The sequence below is a fragment of the Anguilla anguilla genome, chromosome 5 (assembly GCF_013347855.1).
Source record: "Anguilla anguilla isolate fAngAng1 chromosome 5, fAngAng1.pri, whole genome shotgun sequence".
Classification (NCBI taxonomy): domain Eukaryota; kingdom Metazoa; phylum Chordata; class Actinopteri; order Anguilliformes; family Anguillidae; genus Anguilla; species Anguilla anguilla.
Window position 1 is genome coordinate 45438934 of NC_049205.1, and position 17371 is coordinate 45456304.

At 45.6% G+C, this 17371-nt stretch overlaps 1 protein-coding gene across 8 annotated transcripts in view; it reads left to right on the plus strand.

Moving 5' to 3' along the window:
• Positions 1-227: 227 nt before the first annotated feature.
• LOC118227738 (E3 ubiquitin-protein ligase NEDD4-like) overlaps positions 228-17371 on the plus strand; it is a 41039-nt gene continuing 23895 nt past the window's right edge. For 4 of the 8 annotated variants that reach the window (XM_035418559.1, XM_035418563.1, XM_035418561.1 and 1 more), the window contains exon 1: positions 10183-12658. In XM_035418559.1, the coding sequence (XP_035274450.1) occupies positions 11474-12658 (1185 nt within the window). In that variant the 5' untranslated portion in view covers positions 10183-11473. Of the gene's footprint in view, positions 588-1737; positions 1812-4309; positions 4389-4553; positions 4593-8975; positions 9038-10181; positions 12659-17371 lie in introns of those variants that run through there. The other 4 variants (XM_035418564.1, XM_035418562.1, XM_035418567.1 and 1 more) reach the window with 3 other exon arrangements.

Consider the following 17371-nt stretch of genomic DNA (forward strand, 5'->3'; position numbering starts at 1 on the left):
CCCAGATTAGAAAACAGGTAAGGTCAGTTACATGGGAGGAGGCAAGGGCCTAGTTAAATGATGAGAAACGATGTTATAGTTATCAATAATAACATTCATATTTCATTTTTAGAAATAGACAAATTGGTTATTAAGCATTTTGTTTTTGGAAATGACTAAGATTGAAACCTGATAAAACTTAGCTACACCGGATGTAGATTTACCGATCCCATAAACTAAACATTACGCACGCAGCTGGGAAACCTGGCTGTGGTGGTGGACAGGCGGGACGGGCGGAAGGAAATGTAATTCAAAGCTAGGATGGTGCAGGATAGCGTCGTACTACCAACACGTTTGTCAGTGTTTATTGGTTAGCTACGAGCGTCAGCCAGGTTGCAGTGAAAGTCAGATAGCTTGTGAATGGGAAGGAGGGGCGGGTAGAGGATCGGCAACGTAAAGCTTAGGTTAATTTCTTAGTCTTAGATAACGTTATAACATCTAACACAATTCACCATATTTCTTCGTTAGCATAGTCGCATCCTTCGAATTCAACCATGAGTAGTATGGCTGCAGTTGCACCCGAGGTCCGAGGTCTTCAGAGTGATGAGGTAAAGAAAATCACGATTTGTCCAATTTATTAGCTAACGTTATATCGCTATTTTACCTTTAACTCAACAGCATTCTGCTGCTCGGTAAAATGATCTATTTAACATTAGTTGCCTGTCAGTCTGTCTGTACATGCGGTTCGGGATTTTGTGATTTCTAGTAGCTAGCTGATTGTATTGACGTTGATTAGCTAGCGCTGGCCAATAGTAGTTTAGCTATAATGGTGCTGTTAACGACGAAGTATGTGAATTATTGTCTTGCCAGCTACGTGACTAACTAGCTATAGTCCTCCTTCACATGTCTTTGTTTTATTCGGCTGGTCAAATAGCTTGTTGGCTGGGCTAACTAATTTTATTATATTGTGCTTGGTGTGTTAGCTATGTGTAATATTTAGCAACACGCTGTGCACCTAATAATAAATGTCTATCTCTTTAGGTAGCTCAGATTGACAGCTGAAAACAGTCTTATTGACTTGCTGCCATACTGGTACAATCTGCTGCAAGACAGCTACTGTTGATTTTGGCTAGTATATATTTTTTCAAATATAATCTAGAATAATATCCAATTAATTTGGCTGACACTAGCTAGCTACATGGGTATATATTCACGTGTGCCAACTTTTTCTTGGTATGACTCGTAGCCAGGAGATATTACGCCATGATTGAATTAAGCTGGAGGTTTTGGATAAGGTTCATTAGTCGTCAGCTGTGCGCCAGGTAACGCCTTTCATCATAATATTACGGGTCTGCAGCACTGTACTGGCGGGTGAAAGCGGAATGCAATTAGTACCGTATATGCCTTGATTTTTCAAGATTTCATGTAGTAAGCTATGCTACATTAACAAAAGGCTGTAGGAAAGGTTCTTACCAGGAACTGCCCTATGCTTTATGGGGAACTGCATTATATAAAAATAATTGACCATTCATAAAGACTGTTAGCTAGCTGCCTACCTATTTGGTTTCACGAAAATGACTTTTCTCTACAAAGTCTCATTTAAGAAACGCGGTGAGCTTCTGTTGCTGAATGTGACCGTTCTTAGCTGTTCGTATTAAAAACAACAACAAAAACACTATTATGCAAGATTTAGGTATAATTTTTAAAATAACTGTATTTTTAAATATTGCAATTAATGCACATATGCCTCTTTTTCAGGACGAATCAAGAATTCTCAGAGTAAAGGTCATTGCAGGAATTGGACTTGCTAAGAAAGATATTTTAGGAGCCAGGTGAGTAAATACAATAACAAAGTCTGTACTCTTACCCTTGGCTTGAATTTCTGAAATTGTTTGCTTTTATTTCTTAGCCCATGCAGTATAAATATAGATGAAGCACCATCATTTTTGCATATTTGTTGAACATAGAAACAAATAAAATTGAATTACAACACTATAACTTTAAAAAACTGTAGTTATGAAAGATTACCTTGTGTCAAGCCGTAAGTTCTCTTTTTTATCACCTAAAACAGCATTCATTCCATTAAAACTCCACCTTGGCATCTCACCGAGCTTAGGCTTGTCATCCAGTTTGCTGAATAAAACTTTTGCTGCTTTGTGTGGTGTCAGTGCTTGCCATACTCCCATATGTCTCTGTAATCATGCTGTGACTAGAACCAATTAATTTAATAGTGCTTGGTGCAGACAGTGGGAATGCAGTTGTTGGCAGCCATCTTAAGGTGGGCTGCGTTTCTGACCCGAATCTAAATCAGTGGGCCACAAATACTGAACGGAATGTATGCCTACACCTCCAATAACAGGTCTTACATAATTGGTAAATAGATAACACAATCATAGTGCTCACATTAGCACCAAATAAATGATGCATTGATTCCATTTTCACATTTCATTATGCTGTTTACTGAAAGCTTCCTACAGTATGCTCAGACACATGCATGAATTAATGTAGTGGACATTAAATCAATACTTAGGTTATTAGTTTGTAGGCAAGGTGCGTGATGGAAGTCTGTAGGGCTGGCTGACTCTCAGGCCAGGTACTAAACACAGCGGCTGGGTGTTAGTCTCCCCCTACAGTGGAACTTTCTGCTCCGTGGTTCAATATTTAGCTGTGTCCTTCACTGCTTTCCCTCTGTCTGAGTAAAGCAAAAGGTACAAAGAGAGGGTGCATCTCCACTCTCCTTTAACACAAATAAATAAATAAATAGTATTTAAATAATTTGATGTCATTAGGCAGCATTCAGTGGGCCTGTGGCCACAGGTTTCCCACTGCCTAGCAACCTATCACTGTCATTCAGGAATGCGTGTTTGTGCACGTAGAATAGTGTAAGTATGGTGGGTCAGTCATGCGAGTTAAAATGAAATTGTTTATTTCGGCAAATATATTTTGACTTTCACATTAGTTTTCCTTGCGAATAAAAGGTTTTGATGAACTGGGCTTGTTTGAGGTAAACTGAACCTGTATCTTGATATGCCCCATAGCTGCCCTTGTGAAACTGCTGACATGGAGAAAAGACAACCTCGAAAAAACAAAAACTCGACAATGAAGCTGCTTTGTAAAATACTATCAGAACCGATAGGAATGATGGCAAACACGATAAAAATAAGACTCAATTTGAAAAAACCAGAATTATCCTTTGTGTGTATCGGACGTGAAATGGCCGTTTTTTAGCGCGCTCAGACATTTTGCAGAGAAAACTAAAGCGCTAGTTCATGTAAGTATAATATGAAACTGTGAAGATCCTGCTGTTTATTCTTCTCAAAAGTCAAATTGTCATGAATTTGTACAAGGTGAAGTTTCACCTTGCACATCTGACAGTGCGATGTTGTTCAATAGAAGAGATGCTTACTGAACTCGAGCGAAATGCAGGTTTCTGTCAAAGTTACGTATTTTGAAACAAACACAACCTATGGCAGCATGGTGTGGTTGAAAGTCACAGAACACCTGACTATGCCTCTATGGTCATAGTTTATTTTGTTCAAGGGGGGTCTTTGTCTGCTGGTTTTCTTGGAACTCAGTAAGTGTCCCACTCATGAAGGAGCGTTATGTGTCCAGTTATGTATGGATTTCAAACAGTCTGCCCACAAATACTCTCCTCTCTTTCCCTTGGAGCATTGCTGACCCTCTAGTTGAAATTACCAGGCCATAATGTGGTACCACATTGCAGTAAAAAGGATTGTGAAACTCCTGAATGGTAGCACCTATGATGGTTTTCATACCAATTTTTTTTGTTAACATTTTTTAACAAAAATGAAATTACAGTCTGGCTCCTGAGTGGCTTACTCTGCAGATGTACTTATTCTTAATTTAATTTAGGCTGTCGTACGCCCTTGTTTGTTCTGGATGTGAGCTGTATTATTCTTCGCTGCCTTTAGATGGTGCTGTTTTCAGTCATCTCCTCTGTCCTTGCAGTGCAAACGAGGGAATGACACCATTTCTGTTGTTCTGTCATTGTGAAATCTCAGCATTTTCCAGTTGGAACAGTCATTAATAGCATCTCAGAATAAATCGGTTAAACCAGATTACAAGCAGCTCTGGCCTGAGTCTTGCGAAACATCTATATGTCTGTGTTGCATATGTATACATGCTGCTGTTTCTAATGTCAACATGAATGAGCGCTCATATTGTCGGTTTGTGGTAATTCAGGTGACCCTTGGAAGTGTGAAAGCCACAGCAGAACGTACAGTTTTTCTTGTGTATATCAATTAATGTAGAAAATAAGTGCAGATTAAAAATCACTTAATTAGGATATTTATCTCAACTCTCTCAATAGTGACCCATATACAAGAGTCTCCCTTTATGATCCTGTGAATGGAGAGCTCACCAGTCTTCAGACCAAAACAATTAAAAAGGTAAGTAGAAGCTGTGGTCCTAAAATTAAAAATGCACACCCACACGCAAATCCATTGATGTATTGAGAGACACGTGCACACACGAATGCATGGAAAAGCACTGATTGATAAGATATGGAAAATTCCTTACCCTTGTTCTTTCTCCCCTCTCTTTGTGCTCTGAAGACGCTGGACCCAAAATGGAACGAGGAATTCTTTTTCAGAGTAAGTGAATACGGTCTGAATACAGAGGAAAAAGCTGAACATTTCATAAATGGAGGGGAAAGGGGTGGATATATTCAGTTCATCTTTAAAATGGTTTGTGTTCAGGATGCCATACTGGTTCTGTGTCACTGTATGCTGTATACTATGAATTAGTGGCTAACTGGAGGGCTAATCTTGTGGTTAGGTTGGTACAGTGAGTTTCACACTGGCAGAAAGCAGAAATTTCAGCCCTACCTGATGCTATCATCTTTACTTTTTAGCTTGGTGGGTGGTCAGCGACTGGGAGTTCTAATATCAAGACCTAAATCTGCAGCTGGGAATGCCCTTTGTGTGTGTGTGTGTGTGTGTGTGTGTGTGCGTGCGCGTGCGCCTGCATGCATGCGTGTGTCTGTCCTTGAGTGTTTTGTTTGTGTACTTCAATGGAGAAAGTTCCATTGTGGCCAGAGTGTTTTCCATCAAAGCCCCTTATCGTGTTTATCAGCGTTGTTCCTGGCTCTCCTCCTCACCGCTCACGGGTAATGGAGCGCTCATATTTAAATGTAAATCGCGTTATAGGACGAACTCTACAGAGCATGTCCTGGCTTGTTGTAATGGGGATAGCCTTGGCTCAATAATTCATTCGGTAGAGATCCGAGATGGGCCCTTCCGATTTAGCGTTTGCTCGCCTGGGTCATTGCAGCCGGATCAGACTTTCATTGTGCGAGACACCCACAGGTCCCAGCTGGTGGACGATGCGTACTCAAAATGGTTCTTAATGGCCGCTTTCGCCATCCAGGGAGATGTACGTTCGACTCGAGTATAACAACAGGGCACCGCATCTCAACAGTGTGAACGGTGCGGCCGTTTATTTCTACACTGCACACCATCTGTTCCTTCATTTACAGAGCTATGGTCATAGGACTGGGTGACATTCTCCTGTCTGCTGAATTGCCAGAGCAGGATGGATAACGAGAGCGTTAGCTTTTTTGTGTTTCTCTTCACGCTCACTGTGCTTGTCAAAGTTATAGCAAACATCTGTTTTTTCCTTCTTCTCATCATAGAACAGACACAGGGTAAAAATTTTGCCCTTTCAGTTTAACTTAGAAGGAAAGTCTGAGGAGAAAACTCAGACATATTTAATTTGCCAGCATCTGGATTTGCTGCAACACTCCTGTTTCACTCTGGAAATAACTGAGCAGAAAGGATTTTAAGTTATTGGGCTGTTTCTCTGATCTTTTGAAAAGGAAGCCATTCCTGCAAAGATAGCTGTAGGATACTCCCAATGACACTGTTCTCCTATTAAAGTAATGCAGCACCAACATTCATGAAACTAAACCAAATGTACATGAGAAATCCGTATTTGATGCAGTGTTGTTTGTTTAAACTGGCTGGTGTGTCCTACAATGGTTTTATTCGCTTTGGCATGTCCATATTGTGACGGTCCCTGTGGCTGTGGCTGTTGCTGTTGCACGCGTCTTTTGTGTGCCGCTGGAGGTTGTGATATTTAGCTCTGTGTACCCCTGACCTCCAGGTCCAGGGTGAACAACACCAGAGCCGGCGCACTTGAAAGCTGGGAATAACTTTGTGTGTTTACACAATATTCCCCGCTGGCGAGTCAAGTTTATTTTTATATGACTTTCAGAACCAGCGTGTGTGCTAATGATGCATGCGAAAGTCAAACTGAACACAAACATGCATGCGCGCATGCCTGCATACGCCCGTGAACGAACACACAACCATACACATGCAAGTGTGCCATACGCATGTGTAAGCACACACAGTAACACACACTACATATATGTATGCACGCACCACATGCCGCACACACGCATGTGTGGCACACGCACACAGACCCATATACATGTCTAGAAAAACACACATGCGTATGCTCACAAACACATTCAGGCGCCTTCGCTTTAGAGCACTCAGGCTGCCATTTGGCCCCAGGTTCACCAATGTGTGAGTGTCATTACTGGCATCGCTGAGCTAGCAGGCCCGTTTCAGTTTATGCATTCCACTTTCTCAGGTCACGGGGTGGGCTTGGGTTGGCCACGCCCCCACTCTCTCACCCCGGCCAGGAGGGGGGGGGGGGCGTCTCAAAGCTCCACCTAGCAGGCAAGCGCTAGATCATCCAGCCTTACCCTCAGGCTCTGCCTGGTATTAGGCTGTTTGTTTCACATAATTGAGGTAGAAGATGATAATCTTGCGGTTTGAGCATATAATAAATGTATGTCTCGGTTACTTTTTTACAGCACCGTCTAGGTCCTCATTTTTCATGAATATTTTTACATGTTCTCGGTGAAAAACAGTACTGAGGTGTGAAGTACAGAGCCTTCCTTTTTAGCTTACAGCAGTATTGACCTGTGTGGGAATTAAACCCAGAAGTCTGGGATCTTAGCCACTATACCAATGTGTTGTTGTTTAAGAGATTTAACTGTTGAATCAAGAAGTCATTTTGATTTATTTTTGAGTTTCCAAAAGCTTTGTAATCGTGTCCTTATAAATATGCGAAATTTGGATTGGATTGTCAATATTGGCCCTTTGAGATCTTTTACTCTAAATAACATATCCCTTTCCTGTAAGGAAAGATAAGTTGGCTGCCCTCTGTAGGTGGAACAATTGACACTTGACATACTGTTGTTTGTACTTTAAATGGGATGTATTCATAGTTCAACAGAAGAACTCATTTTCAATGTCATAGAGTATATTTTCATAGAGTAAAAGAAGCCCTGCGGTAGGAAACCTGATTTTTTGCTGCATCTTTTGGGTGCCCAGATGCTGATGTTAGCAGTGAAATAGAGGACTGTGAGTGTGCCTTGTGCCATTCATTTTTAATAAGGTTAGTATCGGTTGTTGTCTTTTTGTTTTTTTTTACTCAGACAGGACAGAATTTGACACGTCTTTGCCTGCTGAGGTCTGCCCAAATGCTGAATTCATAGAGAGTTCAGAAGCCCCGTGATCAGAGAGCACAGCAAACCTTAAACGTTAAACTCCCAATTATCCACAGCTATTGCTCACGGCTAAAAAATGTATTGTGCTTGGGTAACGCTGCAGTTAACATACAGTAGATAGCCAGTTTGGTAAATTGGTGTACTTGATCATTCAAAATTCCAAAAATGAGCTTATTTGGGCCTGTCAAGGTTAGAATAAGGAATTGTTGAAAAGGGGGATGGCTACGGAGGATGTGAAGAGCTGGCTTCAAAACGCCTTCCCATCTACAGTAAATCTCGTCAGCTACAGTACGTCATCGTCAGAGCCACTTGCGCTATATTCTGTTCTGACTTTAATTAGCCTGAAGTTAAAATGTTCCACACGCAGTTGGATGAGGTAATGGTGAAAAAACACCTCCTGAGCCGTTCGCGAATGAAGCTCGCCCTCGTAACCTTCAGCCGAACTGTCATCGCAAAAAAACTGGCAGGAGTCGGGAGACGATGTCACGGCTCCCGTGCGTAGGGACCTCTCTCTCCTTAGCGGCCGCGTCGTCACGGGCTTCGCCGGAACGCTTTGACGCACGTCCGCCGTGAGTCACCTTCCATTTTCAGTTGGAAGGGAGCAGCGGTTACGGGGGAGCCGGGGTCCAGACAGGCTGACAGACGGACGGACGGACGGATCCGGGGCAGCCGTCCGGCATGCCGCTCGCTACACGGCGAGAGGCATTTGGGATGACACGCACACCGAGCCGCGCTAAATGCCGCCGGTGACTCAGCCTCCAGGCATTGTCATGTAATATTGAGTGTGCCGTGAATGCTTTCACCACTACTAGTGCCTTCTTTTTTGTTCACCGCCTGTTTTTCCTTTTCTTTTTATTGTTCTTTAGAAAAAAAATTGAGTATTATGATTTTGGAGTACAAAAATATCTACAGCAGGCTAGTTTGTCATAAACATAATTACACAGAACATAACTGTACAATTTGTACAGCTTGGAGAGAATAGGGTGTCAAGGTGTACCAGCTGCAATTAAAGAGGAAATGAACAGCACATAGCGGACACCTACAGAGAGAATGTGAGGCTGAAAGAGAACCAGACTGATATTACAGGTTATGTTACCTGCGAGGTCAGAGAGGGAAAGTTTGGGGATGCCTTCGTTCTACAGTGGACTGACTTGCAGATGATGATGACTGCATTGACAATAAGGGTGATGATGATTCTGGCGAATGATGACCTTCAGTAGCCCTGCCCTACGGAATCTATTCTGGGACCAGGAGTGTTTGTTTTTGTTTGTTTGTTTGTTTTTTTTTTTCTTACATATGGTCCTTAATGAACTGTCAGAAAGAGCTTTCTCATGGCCGACTTCTCAGCGTTGATTCTTCACAGTAGCGGGTCTGTGAGCGTAGCTCGGGGCTGTCGAGGTAAGCGGGAGGATGATGATGTCACGCTGACGGCTCCCTGTGTCCTCTCTTCCAGGTTCACCCGCGGAAGCACCGGCTGCTGCTCGAGGTGTTCGACGAGAACCGCTTGGTAGGTCTGCGAGCCGTCCGCTGGGCACCCATCCTTGCCTGGAATACAAACCCCTCCTCATGATTTATTCCTCAGACTCTGAGAACAGGGCTCATGATGTCCTTTCATTTCTAATGGACTTGCTGGCTTAACTTGGTGCTCGAATTTGGCACGGCAGTTCTCATCTCTTTTACCATGCGGGCACTTTGTACGTAGTCCCTATATGTCATAAATACATAGGCTTAGTGTGTCCATCTGACATTGTGTTAAAATCTACCGTTTCGGTGGAAAGCCTATGTTTTACGCTGGCTCCTGTACTTTATTATTTTAAGTGTAATTGCAGTGCCGTGTCGACTATTGTGTAGCAATTACTAGGGTATAGAGATATTTAAATTAAAGCCTTAACTTTATAAAGCAACTGTACAATTACAATAGGACAATATAGTTTCAATGGCGAAATATTTTGGGAATATTCAAAGCCTTAACTTGCTAGAAATGAGAAAACTGCCTTTTGTTGCAGTTTGTTGCTACTGTATAAACAGGTGTTGTGGTTCGTGAAATTGCATATGCTCAAGGGTGCTATTAAGATTTTGAGCCAGGTGGTTGTCAGCACAAGAAATGTGTCTGCATGACCTAGTAATGTTTTTTCAGATATTATATTCCAGCTTCTACCTCACTAAATTGTTAAACAGACTTATGTATGAAGAATATATGTACACTTTCCCATAAGTTAATGAGTAGCTTAGTGAAAAAAATGTACAAAGGATCTCCAAGTTTTCTTATTTAGGAATGTTATGGTGGGCACGCATTTCTTATTATGACACAGATAGGAATAATGAGGGGATTGGGTGGTTCAACTGCCAAAGCAAGAGCGCAGTCTTGGTCCTCAAACATGCCTAGGGTGATTGCTTGAAAAAGTGGTCAATATACCAGCATTTCAATTCGCCGTCTGTCGTAATTTCCCCGTTGATCCAGATAAGCATGTTGCCTGCTTTCTACAGTTTCTCGGGTGTAACTTCTCCAGTAAATATTCATTAGTGGGCAGGTGCTTAAAAAAACGCTGACTCACATCTATTTAAACTGAAACTTGCGGTTTCCAAAAATCTAGTGTGAAAATGGTGGGGCATGGCATATTTGTAGGTGAGTAGAATTTTTTCCGAACTGTGGATGCGGTTTGTCTTTGAGATGAATTTAATAGGAGGCCTATGTGGTATCAGAAACTCCCACGAGGCTTAGTACTTAATTTAATAAGTGACTAGCGCAGCTGCGTCAGTTAGCACTGAAACCGCATGGGGAATCTTGTGTGCCACCAGTGTCCTTTATACTGTAATGCCATAGTCATCTGCAGTCATTGTTGATTGAAAGAGCAGAGTGCTTGTGACAGGGGAACAGCCATTAAACCAGCGTTGGCAACAACAAGATGTTTCATGTGACAGGTCGTGTCGCCTATCAACTTTCATTTCCCCGAGCTGGCTTGCTCGCAAGACAGTACTGCATTCAAACAAAGTTAATGTGTTATAGAAGTGCTCAACGTCACACTACGTTGCCTTTACGTTCTTTGGGCTTTTGCCTGGAGTTCTGTGCTTCTTCAGTGAGACGAGTGGCCTGGGCTCATTTAAAACTGTGCCATGCGATTTTCACTGCCTAAGCTGTCTGTCAAAGGGCTGTTGGTGTGAGCCAGGGGGGTTATTGCTCATGAGGGGAGCCAGCTCTGCAGTTTGTAATAACTGCCAGTGGCTTCCTGCATATTTCTACAGGCGTAGCGGTTTGCTAGCATGGAAGCTGTTTGGAAATTCAATCCTCAGTTTGGTGCTGAATTATGCCAGACCTCATTCCTACAGATTTCCTGTAACTCTATACCCACGGGTAAAAATATTAGCAGCGGCGCGGCGCAGAAGCGCCATTACCACTCGAGGTAGCGCTCGCCCCCGAAGCCAGAAGCGAACGCCCCGACAGAGGAGCTCCGAAAAGCCAGAATGCAAGGTTGTTGTTTTCCCGGGGGGGCGGAGGGGGGCGGCTGGATTGGTCGTCGCAGCCCGGGGAAGGTGTAGCCCAGGCGTGGGCTTGGCCGGGCTTCAGTCGAGCAGCTGAGCGCTGCCGTCCAGAGCTTCCAGAGCGCCGCTCCGCCGCCACCGCGCGGCTTCGGGGGGATCCTTAAAGGCACGGCGCACCCGGGATACGCGGCTCCCATTGGTCACGCTCCCGCTCCGGAGTTCATCTGACCTGCCCCCCCCACCCCCCCGCGGCTAATCGCTCCAGCGCGGCCCCGGGAGGAATGCGGCCCGTCACCGGAGCTATTTTGGCTATGCGCAGCCGCTAATGACCGCAATCGCGGGAGGGGATTCGCAGCAGTTGCTTTTGCGTCTTTTTTTTTTTTTTTTCGCTCTCTCTCTCTCTCTCTTTCTCCGCCCCGCTCCGTTCGCCGATGCCTTTCCCTGGATCCCGGGGATTAAAGAGTTAGACGAATGGCCCGCCGGCTCCGCTTGCACTTCGGAGCGAGGAGGAGCAACACGGACCCTCTGCCGGGGAGCTGCGGGCACGGGGAGCGCGGGGAGCAGCGGGGGCCCGGCCCGGCGCCGCGCCCCGGCTCCGTCCACATGAAGGTGACTCCGGGGCAGCTGCCGCTGCCGCCGCTGTCAGCCGAGTACGGCAATTTACTGCGTCACTCGTCCGTGTTCATACCCAAGGTTAGCGGGAGCAAGAAGAGCACCTTGCAGATCTCCCTGCAGCCCTGCAAGGGGAACGGGGAGCCGGAGCCCAGGCCCGAGAGCGAGGACCAGGGGGGCGGGGGCGGGGGCGAGGCCACCCCGGGGGGCAGCACCGGGGACCTGGCCCCCGGCGGGGGGGCGGACGGGGGCTCCTGCGGGAGCAGCACCGCCAGCGACGCGGGCTACTGCAGCAGCAGCAGCATCTTCGAGCCGGAGGCCCCCGAGCGAGCGGGACCCCACTGCCGGGCCCCGGCGGCGCCCCTCCGCCGCTGCTCCTCCCTGGTGATCTTTCCCAGGAGCCCCTGCACCACGCCGCCGGCCTCGCCCGACAGCCCCGCGGCCGCGCCCCCCCCGGCCGGGCGGGGCCCGTACCAGACCTCGCGCCAGCTTGTGGTGTCCGGCCGCGAGGCCTTCGGGGATGAGGACCCTGGAGTTCCCTCAGCTGCCACCGCTGTTGGCCCCGCCCCGGAGCCCAGGGACGCTACGCCGCCCGGCGGGGAGCCGGACCATTCGGGCTGGCGCTCCAGCGTCATGCTCCGCTTCACGACGCCGGGGAAGCAGCAGGCGGGCGGCGGCGACTCCCCTGGCCACGCCCCCGAGCCCGACCCGGAGCCCACCTGCCAGCACGTCAAGCTGTTCCGCAGCACCTCCTGCCTGTCCGCGCTCAAGCCCCCCCCCGAGAAGAGCCCCGCGGCCGGCCGGGGCCGCGTCCAGGAGGAGGAGGAGGAGGAGGAAGACGCCCTCCTCCGCCACCACGCTCTGCAGAGGAGCGTCTCCCTGGAGGTGCCCTACAGGCACATCTCCTGCCGCGTCTCCAACGCCGGCTGGGCCCGTCCCGAAAGCGGCGGCCCTCACGTGCACATCCACGTGTCCCACGGGCTGGTGAAAGACGGGGCCGTTGGTCACCAAGGCAACGGCGTTCGGACCGGCCCTGGCAAAAGGGTAAGGGGTCTGCGTTTCCGCTCTGCGGGAGAAAGGGTCGGGACCCATTGTCCTCACAGGGCCTCTTTTGTTCCCAAAGTGAAATGTGTTCTGCCGCACGGGCTGTGATGAAAAGATCTGAGCGGAGAGCGGGGGGGGGGTTGGGGTTGGGGTTGGGGTTGGGGGGCGGGGGCGCTCGAGGGTGCGGAGAGAGCAGCCCGCGCTGTTCCGTTCTGCATTACGCTCGGCACAATGCCCCGATGCAAATGAGCATGTGCTGCCTCTGTCTTATATCATGAAAGAGAACCGCTCTGCAGAGGTTGCTACGCAGTGGTCTGCGCTTGTGCATCTTATTTAGAGCTGCCTTTGAAAAGTAATACCCGCGATAATAATGTTGTTAGGTTATGCGGTGGCAATTAGGGAGGACAATCTTCCAGTAATTGCCATATATTCTCCTATTTCCCTCTGAGTGTCGATTACTGGGTAGAGAGGCTTTTAGTGGGAAAGAATTGTTTCCATGGAAAGGGAAGCTGTCTGTTTACAGGGCAGCTTTCTTCCCCTTTATAACGCTACAGTATTGATATGTCAAGTTGATGGATGTTGTCAGTTTTACAATTAATTCAAATGCGTTCGGAAAAACTGCCGTCTCCTTGCCAACTCCCTGCCATTACTGAGATATTAACATCCTTATGCGGCGTATCACTCACTGTCAATGGCTGAATGATGATGAGGCTGAAATAATTAGATTTCTTGTGTACAGAACAAGCAAGCAAGCCTTCTGGAAAGTTCTTTTCATCATCAATTAATGAATCCAGTTTAGCATTGCTCTGCTGAAAAGCCCCAGAAAGCTTACTCAGGATTTTACAAGCAAACAAATGTCTTGTGCAGTGTTCGCCCGACCCCTCCCCACTCTTTGGGAATTTCCTTGCGAGAACGTTGTTGGGGAAATTGAGGAAGAGATTGAGACTGATGGTGGCTTCTGAAATGCAATCAGCAGCCATTTGCATTGCAAGCAGGCCTTTTATAACCCCCGAAACATACTCAGAGGATGCAAAATGCATTTTATTGCGCTGCTCGCATCCTTGATCTTTCAGATAATCTAAACTGGACGTCTTGGAGGTATGCCGTCATGTAAACAAACTTTTATTTTTATCCTCCCTTTGGATTTTCGATTCCTGGCCGAGGGTTTTGGTCGAGAGGCGGCTGAAAGAAAACGGTTTATGGTTTATCCTGCGCGTTTTGGAGTAACTGCGTTTGCCCGCCCCTCTCGATCCTGTTTTTTTCTTTTAAAGCGTGGCGTGTTTACCCGCAGTCAGATGCCCAGATGCCTGCAAAGCAAGAGCAGAGAAGAGCAACTGAGAAGGGCGATCCAGCCAAGTCATGCAATTAACAAGCCCTATGTGGACAAACATTCAGGAGTATTCGGTTACATCACAATCATTCATTAGCGGTGTCCAGGTGCGGCGCTTTGAATGAAAGAAAAAAATAAATAAACAAATTAACCCGATACCTGCTCAGGAACATAACGAGCTCGCTTGTGTGTGCAGGCGTGCAGAAGTCAAGGCGAGGGGGGTGTCCATTTTTATTATTCTGTTAACGCTTTGGGTAATCCGTTTAAATATTTACCCAGGGCTAATTATAGCAGCGGGAGAAGTGGCCCCCCTGGCTATAAATAAACAGCCTCCCGAATATTTCTCCTGACTCCAGATAGTCTGGCCCATAGTGGCGATACACAAGCCTGCGGATTCAAATTTAACAGTGATATTAGAGGAGCCTTTGGACCTGTCAGCCCTCCGCAGGCCGGGGTCAGATGGAAGCTGGGGAACTCTGGGTGTGGGGACCGCCGTCTGCTGCCGGGAAAAGGGCGGCGTGTTCCTTTCCCCGAGCACCGCCCCCGCCAGGACCTGTTTGTTACGCTTTGGGTGTCCGTCTCTCTGCCAGCACCCGTTTGTTAAGCTGTTTGTCACTTTCGCTCTCCGCCACTCTCTCCCTCAATTCAGTGCGCTTTATTGGCACAAAATATATTTTTGTAAATATTGGCAAAGAATTCTGTACAGATCATGCAACGCAAAGCAAAGTAAAAGTATACATTGAAACCAATTTACATGTACGTAAATACGCATGCTATCTTTCTCTCTCTCCCATCTCTGGTCACTCACTCTTTCTCTCTGAAACGCTGTCTGTCTCTATGGCCGTGTTGTGATGGAGCATTTGGCTGAAATGGTGATCCCTCACATTTATTACAATTGCTTTCTTTTCTGACCCACATTTTAAATAAGGTTTCACCCTTCACTGTGTGCGTCCCTGGACCACTGGAGCTCATATATCAAAGACGGTTATTGTACAAGCCTCATTTTGCTCATATGTTTATGCTCTGGAACGGGGATGAGAGCCTCCATTTGTTATGTAAATGTGCCGTTGAGGTGCCCGCTCTGCTTCTGAAGGACTTCACCATTCATAGTTCAATGGATGCAATGTGTGCATTGCTATAAGCTTAATTGAAATTCAGTAAAACCTACACATTGTAGTTTTCCAGGTCAACAGACACTACCCCGATCCAGTGCAGTTTCCAGTATAAAGACTTTGTCCATATGATATATATTTGCCCAGCACGATACAGATTGCTGTGTGAAGATTACATTAGCATTACAGAGAACATGTCTCGTTTTGGATTTTCAGCTGTGACGTTTCCATTCGAAACCTTCTGCATTTCCAGAGTATCCCTGTCCTTGTCAGCATGCAGTGAAGACTAAAGTTGGGAAAACAGACTAGAGTGATTTTTCCTGTGCTTAGTGATCAGTCACACGGGGAGCCCTTTGATTTGTGGCCTGGGAGTTGTCTCCCAGTCCCTTTCCCCTGCAGTTACACAGGAGAAGTATCGCAGTCAGCTACAGTCTGTGTGGGACACAGGGCTATTAGATTAAAATGATAAATTCAAGTAACGTAAAATTAACGTAGCTGAACGTAATTCTAACATCTCAAAAAAAGTCTCCATGATTTGAGTCTCAGGGAGAGCTTGAATTTGCATCAGCGTGTTCACATTAATCACACTCCCGCCGGGAAGGAAATTTTATGGCCTTTGAAAAACAGGCAAAAAATACGTACCTTTGAGCAATATTGTCATGTGGCCTTAATGATTTATACATGTAATGTTGCTGCTTAATTTTATTTAGTCTTATCCTATAAACTTGAACAAAGGTTACATAGAACAAGTGTAAGTAGGTGTACAGATACCAAATAATGGATAGGTATTGGATAGATCTGCTTTCATGGTACACAACATGGAACAAGCATAGTACTCCCAAATATTATAGTTTTGAAAAGCTTCCTTTAATCCTGTACCCGTGCAGCAGAGGCATAGCTTAATGTTGACTACCGCTTGTTCTTTGTGTTTTAAATACATGAAAAGGCATTTCCTGAGTGGCACATCTATTATGCCATCGTATTTTTTCCATTTCTACTTTTTATAGTGTCCTGTGAGCATATTTGATGAGTGGGATGAGATTAGATGAATTCTGGTCTCTACCCGCAATAAAATCTAGCCTTTGTAATTCATTAGAGTAATGCCTGCTTATTGCTTTCAAAATTTTCACCCTTGTTACTTGCACCTGGTAATGTGCTGGTAATGCGCTGTCCCTTCTTTACTGTGATGGATGGGCCATTGACTGTAACAATAAGGTCTTTGTTTAGTGTGGTTGTGTAATTTGCTGCCTTGCAAAATTTACTGAAGGTGACAGCTGTGAACCTGCTTTTGAAAAAAAACAAACTAAACAAATCACAAACAGAAATGAGCAGTGCTCCAGGCTGATTCCATCAGATTTACACAGAAAGGGCAAAATGCGTATGTGGTAGCTGGGAAAAAAATAATGTGCCTTGGCTGTCATTGTCATAAGCTTTTATCTCTTCCTGGAAACAGATGCTTGATGCAAACTTTTTTAGAAAAATAAGAAATTGAAGCTTGTTGGTCCTCACCATAGCTGTTACCATAGTAATGTGGTACCAAATTTAATTTGTTTTGCAAAAAAATACTGCAGTGTGCAGGCAGCACATATGCAATGTCATTGGCAGTTCTGTTTAATTTTTGTTTGTGGTGGAATAAGTGTTATACACTTAGCCAATGTGTGATGTAGTGTCCACTTGTATGAAAAACAATGCAAGCGCATTGGGACAAAAAGGAAAACATGAGGATACAGATAGTGTCACATGACCTAATGGTTCAGCAGGTGCATCCATTTAGTCACTAATGTAGGCTTTTTCTGTCCTGTATCCGCTAATGACTATAGCCGCGTTTCCACCAAAATTACCCGGAACTTTCAGTCCCAGGAACTACTTTACCAGGAACTAAAAGGTTCCTTCAGCCAATGGTTGTCTGCGTTTCCACCGGGGTCTAAAGTACCGCGAAGATTAGGCAAATTAGCCCACTGACGTTGTCGTCGGTCCATCTGTCATATGATTTCTTCTGTGACCCCATACTACCACCGAAGTAGCCTACATTATTTTCTAATAACCGGGACAGCCCGGAGGGGTTTATTCCACATATATATACAACGGGTTACCAACAATGACTATATATGGTTACTTTTGTACTTATTGATTTTCATATATCCTCTCAAACACATTCATTAACAGCAGAAAACATGCACACGTTGTAAACAATTTGCTGTTTTATTACTTTCTCGTTGTCAATTCCATATAGGCTAATCGCAAAATGACAAGAATAGAACGAAAACTCGG